At 38.8% G+C, this 9,323-nt stretch overlaps 1 protein-coding gene across 1 annotated transcript; it reads right to left on the bottom strand.

The window, feature by feature from the left end:
• Window positions 1-113: 113 nt before the first annotated feature.
• LOC107669544 (digestive cysteine proteinase 2-like) lies at window positions 114-6,906 on the bottom strand. The gene is made up of 11 exons (XM_016461820.1): window positions 6,681-6,906; window positions 6,389-6,448; window positions 6,217-6,309; window positions 5,934-6,106; window positions 5,596-5,845; window positions 5,313-5,508; window positions 2,594-2,784; window positions 2,014-2,105; window positions 1,404-1,565; window positions 971-1,160; window positions 114-421 (listed from the first exon to the last, which is right to left on the bottom strand). The coding sequence occupies exons 1-11, from the start codon at window positions 6,724-6,726 to the stop codon at window positions 234-236; spliced, it is 1,641 nt and encodes a 546-aa protein (XP_016317306.1). The 5' UTR covers window positions 6,727-6,906; the 3' UTR covers window positions 114-233.
• Between the last annotated feature and the right edge of the window lie 2,417 nt (window positions 6,907-9,323).

Below are 9,323 nucleotides of genomic sequence, written 5' to 3'. Positions count from 1 at the left end.
GCTAGTTACTGACCATTGCCTGTGAACAAGTATGAGTGTGTGTGTTACTTTTGCTGCATGATGGAATGCAAGTCTTAATGTGATTTTACAATGAACAAGCATTTTGTTATTAAGACTTTCCATTTATTGACATTCCAACTGATGCACACTAAAACTGTGATTAACTGTCCATCATCTGCAATAAAATAGTCAAAAACAATTCTTGTATGATTTTTCTGAAGGATGGAAGTATATTAGGCTAATGTCACGTAAGTAGCATCAGTGGCCACACCACAGTTGTTGTCTTTCATGGACATCAGTATATAACCATCATTGCCCCAGTAAGTGGACCAGGAGTTCTTCACTAGCCAATAGGGCTCATTATCCATTATCCCATAACCAACTGCTAGCACAGCATGATCCAAGTCATCAGTCCCGTTTTCTGTGGATATAGAAACATAAAACATTAATTGCTGGTTTCTATAGAAAAGAGTACTGAATACTTGATTTTAGGCAATCTGTAAGACATTGCTGTACTCAAAATAATATGAATGTACTTGTATGAACTTGAAATCTAAAATATTAACTGTGCATCAATCTAATTCTAAATTTCTAAAAAGTAAATAAAATTTATATACAGTGTATTTATATACACACACCAAAAAGTTTTGCATATAAAAAAGGCTGCAAAATGTTATTTCGGATTTTTATATGATAAAATACAATTAAATACATACAATTACCTATTACCTACCTAAATGACCTATGTATTGCTGTTAATTGTTCATTATGCATGTAAATATGTATAGTTAATATATACATATTTACCAAAATGTTTCCATCTGAAATTTTAAAGTTTTGCAGATGGAATCCTTTTTTTGAGAAAAACTATGTATATATGTTATATTACTTATTTTATTTTGTTAGATATATTTGATGATCAGGCAAATTACACAAAGCAAATAATATGTTAAATATTGTGAAGACTCACTGCATGCTGGTTCGTAATACACTCCATTGCTGTAGAAGGCGAAGGAACGATGAGCAGCATCAATGCTGACTGCTGCAGGGCCGAATTTAAAGATAGCGGCCTTCAGTGCCACAGTATCACCACTGGTCACATTAGTATAACCGCTCAACTTTGCCACCATGGAGGACTTATCGTAGTGACACAAACCATTCTGAAACACACAGTGATCTGATTAGTGATGCTCTTTTAACCACCAAAATCTGATGGATCAAAAACTTAGTTTTTACTTTCTAGAAAGCAAATTATAATCCGTGGACCTTTTCATGCAATCAGGAAATAGTGTTTCTGATTATAGATGTCAATTCCTGTACAGTTTTGCAGGGACCTAAACAACTATTTAAATCAATCGGAAATGTTTGGGTTAGGTAGAGATGTGTGGTGTATGTACACGCACCATGCCCATATATCCTCCATAGCTCTCGGCGGTAGAAATGCCACCATGTTTCATCATCCACTCAAAAGCTCTCCATTCCTCTCCTCCATCACAACCATTGTTCCCAAATCCCCATGTACAGTCGACCAGCATCTGCTGGGACAATGATGTCAGCTGTCCCGTCTAAAAGAGAGAGAAAGACAAGGACTAGTTCAATTCTGTGTCAGTGAAGTAAAACACTTTATTCAGTTGGACATTACAAAGATCAGCTCATAAAACAACAGATTATCATTATGTAAGAATAAAAAAAATCATTAAATTTAAATGACAGCATCTTTTTTTTCTTTCATGAAACATCAGCAGGTAATCTGTTTCTTGACTCATATGATGGAGACAATAAAAGGATCACAGAGTTTTGTATATTTTTGATAATAAATATAACAAATACCGAGCAGCATAACAGACTTTTTGTACATTTTTGATAATAAATATGATAACAAATACTGAGCAGCATAACAGACTTTTTGTACAGCTAAAATAACTGGAGGTGGCTGACACCTGAATTCTTGCACATTTAAGCTCTTACAAAATAAAGTGGATATGGTGTCTAGGCTTTTTAATGTAGATTTACCTTCAGGAAAAGTGCTCCCTCTAGTGTTCCAGTGCTGGCAAAGCTCCAGCAGGATCCACACACAGCCTGGTCTTTCACTGGTGTCACAGCCCCTGAAAATACATATGTACTTTTCACACTGCGCTTAACCCCGGGTTATCATCATTCTAAACACCGCTTTTAACCCCAGGTAAAGAAACGTTTCACACCTGTAATTTGAAAGCGGTGTTCGCAGCCGGTGAGAGAAAAGAAATATCAAAAGATGGAAAGCTGTGTAAACAGGTTGCCTGCTGTTCATCCAATCAGTGACAGCGACACCGAAAATATGTAAATAAGAACATTAATCCGGGGTTTAGGAATGTACAGTGTGAAACATCTGTTAATGAATACCCAGGATTAACAGTTAATCCCAGGTATAGTATGAAACGTGACTACAGATAACCCAGGATTCCGTTTATCCAGGGTTTAGGATGACCCAGGGTTAACAATTTCAAGTGTGAAAAGCTCTTCTGTGTATCATCTGAATCACTAAACATGCATGGAACGATACATTCATCTGACTTCACATACAACCCAACAAATTCAAACAAGATATACACACCATACAGCCTCCAGTCTATTGAATCAGGGGTGGCTATAGAGCGGACTTCAGAGGGAAAAGGCCGAGCCTTTCTGTGAACATGAGTCCTTTTAAGTCCTCTCATCATGGCCAGCTCTTCCTGTGACCGATCAGCCAGGTGATTGACAGAGAGGGAAAAAGAAAGACCTGCTCTATTCATAGAGTGCACATACCTGAGGAAAAATGCATGTAAAAAGAATGTCTTCAGACAAGTTCACAGACTGCTTCCTGTTTTTCATTATATGATTTTGTATAGATTATTATGGCTCCATATTCTCATTTATTTCTAGGTAGTTAACATGTCCATGTAATGTAACCAAGAGAAAAAAAAGCTTTTTCAAATTTTAAAGGGGTGGTTGATCTGCAACGTTACGACACTGAAAGTTCAATGCAAACGGAGATATTGTCTATTCAAATTATGGCAGTTTAATACAGTTATGGCTAGTAGGGACTACAATCATAGATATGTATAGATGCCCTATTCGACCGCTCCAGTTACATTGACGCATCCGCCATCTTTGAACGGTCAACTTGACATCATTCACCATAATAATCAATGAATATTCAAAGATATACAAGCGTATAACTTGCTGTTGTAGACACACACAGTCAACGCGCTCAAAGGTTCGCAGAACGTTCCAAAAATGTATCGCGGCCCATAGAAATCACAAACCTTGAAATTTACATAAATCCTCCCCCGGGAACATGCAACAAAGGCCATGTTGCACTGTTTTAGAGAAGAGGAAGCGTTGTTGCCATGCCGTCAAAACTAGGGGTGCATGAAAAACATCTATTCATATATGAATCGCTATTTCGGTCTTCTAATGACTCTAATGGAATCACAAGTCTCAAAATCAATGTTCTAAACCAGCAGTTCTTAATCCTGTTCCTCGCTTCCCCTGCTCTGCACACGCTCTGAATTTCTCTCTCTCCTGATTCAGATCATCAGCTCAAGCCATGAACTGTGGTCCAATTATACACTTTGGGCCTGTTTACACCTGGTCACTTCATGCGTTTTCTCTGATCAGATAGCTATCCGATCGTGAAAAGACCAGGTGTAAATGGCCTCCGAAATGCTTTCGAGACACATTTAAATCTAATCGCTCAAACCACTTCAGGAGGTGGTCTGGGCCACATTCCAGACGAAACTGGACAAGTGTAAATGCATCTGCTTGTTGAAACCACATATGCAAATTTTACTCCTCCCAAAATGTTAAAATAATAAACGTGTGAGTGTTTTATAGGCTATATGGCATGTTATAGTCAGATATGACAGCGTTAACGCAACAAGCATCGCCGCGGATGAGTAGCCGAGTATCTCTTCAGCAAGCCGACGCGCAAACTGCGCAACACACAATCATCTTCATTAAAAGTGTAAATGGCCTCCGAAATGCTTTCGAGACACATTTAAATCTAATCGCTCAAACCACTTCAGGAGGTGGTCTGGGCCACATTCCAGACGAAACTGGACAAGTGTAAATGCATCTGCTTGTTGAAACCACATATGCAAATTTTACTCCTCCCAAAATGTTAAAATAATAAACGTGTGAGTGTTTTATAGGCTATATGGCATGTTATAGTCAGATATGACAGCGTTAACGCAACAAGCATCGCCGCGGATGAGTAGCCGAGTATCTCTTCAGCAAGCCGACGCGCAAGACGCTCAACACACAATCATCTTCATTAAAAGTAGTGAGACTAACCTATCTTTCCAGTGCTGATGCCGCACTCTCTCCTGTTGCGGTCTTTGATCTTGAAATGAGCTGATAATAAATAAAATAGCATACAATGCAGCGTATATCTGTTGCTTTTGTTGACGTGAACTCCGTTAAATTTGCATATAGGGTAGGAATTGAAGACCGGATTTATATCCATTTTGCGAAGACACATTTATGTGGCCAGGTGTAAATGGAAAGTTAACAAATCATATAGATATCCGATCAGAGAAAATGCATGAAGTGACCAGGTGTAAATAGGCCCTTTATGTGTATAGACAGACAGATATTTTTCACATAGCTACGTACGCTACATGGACATGCATGCAGTTGCCGTGGTAGCAAGCAATACTTGCTGGCAAACACTTCTTACGGTTACAAAAATGCTACAACGCAATCATGTATTCTGCTGTATTAAAGTTTTAATCAGGATAAAACTGTGTATTAAAAGCTAACATAAGTAGTAGCATTTATAAATAACGTATCTAAAAGTATGAGACAACAAACAACAAAAAAAACGTCTGAAACGTCCTGTAAGAGTCGTGCTTGCACAGATTCTGCGCGATCCTCTTCACTAATATTCTCTGGGTCTCAATCGGGCTCAAATTGATAAGCAATATTGACAACGTCATTGTTTACAATACAACCTGAGCACATTCTGAGGTGAGGGGTGTGATTTCTGAATGCGCGCTAGGCAGTTTAGCAAATCACAACATACTGGGTCAGCTAACCAATCTGAGCCCATTGTGTAATTCTGAGGGAGGGGTTTCATAAATCATATGAAATCATCAGTGTTCATAGGAGAAGGGACAGAGCAGTGTAGAATAAAGGTAAATTATGTGAAAAATAATGTGTTTTTTTAATGAAGCATTAACACATGTTAGACTGCACCCCATAAACACAATCAAGCCTAGAAAAAAGGCAGTCAACCACCCCTTTAATACAAATCACCAAATCTCTAGTAATGTTTCTTAGTTTTTCCTCACCGAATATTATGTACAAAGTTGTGCTCACGCTCCTCATGCTCCTTTTCATTTTCATATTGACGCTCATACTTCTCCTTAAAGTGGCCAAACAGACGGTGGGCGTGACCAACGGGGGAGGTGTGGACAAGGTCTTGGATGGGGTTGGCCAATAAATGATGCTCCAGACCAGGACCAGGAAAGTCACCACAGGTCAATCCTAAACACAAAAGTGAGCTTTTGATTAGATGGTTTGTAAGTGGCAGAAAAATGTCAAATCACCGAATGTGTTATTTATTGTATTTACCTCCAGGTAGTTTGAAAATGTCTGAATCAATCTGAGGGCTGAAGTCACTGTAGTCGATAAGGTATTTATCATAGTGAGACCCCAAAAGGGTGTTGAAGCCCATCATCTCATAGTGGTGTGGGGTGGCTGGGGAATCATTTCCCTCTGGACGTGTGACCCACAGACGATACGTGTTCTTCTTATGGCCAACCTGAGTGACGTTTTTCCAGACCTCACACAGATTGCCTGCGTAATACTCCATCTTTTCAAACTGCAAAACAAACAATTTCATAAACACTTCAGCCTTGTTCCTTTGGTTTGCTCCACAGAAGATAGTAAGTCATACAGGTAGTACATACTTCAAAGCCCTGCAGATCAGGCAGTGCTGACTGTGGAAGTATTGGATCCTTCTTGGTACCATTAAGCTGGAAACACTTCATAGTATTGAATTCAGTCTCAGTGGTGACTGGTGTAATCTTGTAAGTGGCACCATAATCCAAGTCATTTCCAATAAAAAAAGTGCACACTGTACCTATAGACAGCAGCAATTAGGAAAACAACATAATATAGAATACCAACAGCTTGTCTATAAACATGTTTAAATACTGTCCGATTTTATTTTATTATCTGATGATAACTGACCATGATAATAGTCGATTCGACTTCTGTTCCCCTTGAGGTCGTACCAAGCTTCAAATGGTTCCTTTATCTCAGCATAAGGCAAAGAAAGCAGACCTACATAAAAGATGGATTTGTAACTTTAACAAGAAGTGTACTGTACTGGGATGTACTGTGTAGGCATTTAAAAATATACCTTTAACATGATACATCTTTCCAAAATCTGGAACAGTTCTGCCACCAACTGGTGTGGCATCTGGGGAAGAAAACTAATTTCTAAACAATACAAAACATAATATATACACTACGAATGCAAAGCGTAACATACTGAGCCTACAAATACTATCGTATTCATCCAAAACACTTTGTGTTAAAAACATAATCACAGGAAATGTCTCAGACGCTTAATCACAAGATCAACTATCATACGCTTTTGTGTTTTCTTCCTGTTGTGCGTTGTTTTCTCTTTTACACAGACAGAACTTTACCTGCAGCACACACCAGCAGCACGAACCCAGCTAGAAGAAGCCACATAGTGTAATCTAAAGAAACCAGACAGACATCCACTGGAGATGAATACGCTTTCTCCGTCAGGAAAAAAAGTCCCGAAACAAAACAATAAAATCACGCAAAGGCGTAGCCTAAATGTGTTTACGCCAAAGACGACTCACTCACGATAGCAGAACGTTCCAATAAAACCACGGGAAGGAGTTACTAAATTAAAGTCATATGACAAGAGGGTCTTGCTGTCACATGATTGTAGTCAGCTGTTTGCTTTGACCAAATTCCTCTATGGCGGGTAAAATTGCTGACTTCATTTCTAACTTGATGTTCACACGTAGTACATATCTTAAACATGTTTCTGGCTAAACAAATAATTTTAAATCAGAATTAAGCGCCAAAACGAGAAAAAATGATCTGTTACAAAGTGAAATGTAGTGATATGCGAGATGGGAAGTAACATTGCAGAAATGCTTGAAACATGAGATGAGTTACTGAGTGAAAAAAATATAGACATAAGAGCTCAGGCTTCGTGATTAAATTATCACTAAATTATCGCAGACTTTATTATGTAGATGTTAATTCAGTGCAGTTGAAAAACTAAGGGTTTATTCACCATTTCCAGTGGATGTCTGTCTGCTTTCTTTAGACTAACGTTACATGCTGCAGTTAACGTGCTGTCTCAGTAAAAGAAACAACACACAAAAGAAGGAAAACACAAACGTGTATATTTGATCCCATGATAGGCTATAATAGATGAGACACAATTTCTGTTATGTTTTTAACACTAAACGCAACTATGCAATAGTATACATTTAATTTCTTTGTTATAGAAAAATGAATAATTCTGTGATTTCATTCTCAGGTGCCACGTACACCAGCTGGTGCAGAACAGTTCCTGATTTTGGAAAGATGTATCAATTCAAAGGTACATTTCTGCCTACACAGTAGGCTACATCTCAGTACAGTAGACTTCATTTTCAGTATGTTACATGTCCAGGCGCGGCTCGTCGTCAGAGACCCACCAAAATAATAAGGCTTGTTCGACTTCATGCGGCGCCGCAAATCTCCAAAGATCGGCTGCCGCCTGACAAAAGAAATGCATTCTGGGTAGAACATGAGTCCGACTTTGATCCAAGGCGGCAAAGATCGGCTGCCGCCTGACAAAAGCAATGCATTCTGGTTAGAAAATTTGTCCAAATTTGATCGGCACTGCAGCCGCCTTACGATCACATGTGCCATCAAAGTACCGCGAGAGCAAAACGAGACCAGCCGCCGAGGTCAGGGGCAAGTTCAAGCTCAAACCGGTGTGCACCGTTTTGCTAGTTTCCGGTTTGAACGACATGTTTCCTAGAAACTGTGTGCAACGGGGTTTGAGATGCGTTTTCTATGAAGGTAGAATGACGTCAAAAAGATTTGTATACGCAGGGTAAGAGTTGTGGAAGTGTACATGTTGAGCATTGTCACATAACATAATTTTGATTATAAAGTTTAACATCAGCTCAGTGGTGTAAGTAGATTATGGCATTTCAATGTAAAGCCAAACCAAATAATGTTAACACTAGCTCGCAATTCAGTATGAACACATGGGAGTCTAGCCTAAAGGAACACAGCTTATGAAAGGAGCATGTTTTAATTAAGTTGCTTTTTTTTAAGTTCATTAAACAAATGTTTAAAATAAATGTTGCAGTTGTATTACAAATGTAATGTTTGACAACTGGAGCACATTAAAGGGATAGTTCACCCAAAAATGGAAATTTGCTGTTATTTTATTGACCCTTAGGCCATCCCAGATGTCAGTGACTTTTTTTTCTTCATTAGAACAGTAAAGAAGATTTTTATCTGAAACGGTGATCCTTGGCGATTCATGCACTGCACGTCTTCATAAGGCCTCAATGTGTCCTCAGGAGCCTTTGGTAATTTGGTCTTGTCTGTATGTTTATTTGACTCTCAAAAGCTGGCAGCCAGAGACGTGCAGTTTATGAATTGCAATTTTTTCAAAGACAATTAGTGATGTCCGGTTCGCGAACGAACTAATCGTTTTATTTAACCGGTTCTTCTTAGTGAACCGGTTGAACCAGTTCACCAAATCGGACTGAATCGTTTGAAACGGTTCGCGTCTCCAGTAAGTAATCCACAAATTACTTAAGTTATTAACTTTTTTAACGTGACTGACACTCCCTCTGAGTCGAAATAAACCAATATCCCGGAGTAATTCATTTACTCAAACAGTACACTGACTGAACTGCTGTGAAGAGAGAACTGATACTGAACACAGAGCAGCATATATGTGTGCAGCAAGCCGGATAATGAACGTACACGCCCACTGTGAGAACCGATGAGCTGATGATACTGCGCATGAGTGTAATTTTTCAAGAGGACGAAAAGCATGTTATCCAAGTATTTTGTTAAACATCAGAAAGTGTGATAATATATATATATTTTTTAAAAGATGAATGTATCTAATCCGTTTACTTTAAGTTGAAGATTCTGTTGTCAGGATGTTGGACCATAATTAAGACTCTATAGCCCAATTTATACTTCTGCGTCGAACCTACGCCATAGCCTACGCATAGACGCACACCCATACGCCGTAGCCTGACGTGCACCTCTCCAAAAATCTAACAGCG

This window comes from Sinocyclocheilus anshuiensis, unplaced genomic scaffold (genome assembly GCF_001515605.1).
Source record: "Sinocyclocheilus anshuiensis isolate Anshui unplaced genomic scaffold, SAMN03320099.WGS_v1.1 scaffold253, whole genome shotgun sequence".
Taxonomy (NCBI): Eukaryota; Metazoa; Chordata; class Actinopteri; order Cypriniformes; family Cyprinidae; genus Sinocyclocheilus; species Sinocyclocheilus anshuiensis.
The sequence above is the reverse complement of the archived record's forward strand: the minus strand, read 5'-3'. Positions and strand labels throughout refer to the sequence as shown.

Excerpts from the sequence above, each read along its gene's own strand:
- LOC107669544 (XM_016461820.1), bottom strand. The coding sequence starts at position 6,726 with ATGTGGCTTCTTCTAGCTGGGTTCGTGCTGCTGGTGTGTGCTGCAG. Across the intron at positions 5,509-5,595 it reads CATTTTCAAACTACCTGGAG|GATTGACCTGTGGTGACTTT; the intron begins GTAAATACAATA and ends TTTTGTGTTTAG. Across the intron at positions 1,566-2,013 it reads AGGGAGCACTTTTCCTGAAG|ACGGGACAGCTGACATCATT; the intron begins GTAAATCTACAT and ends TCTCTCTTTTAG.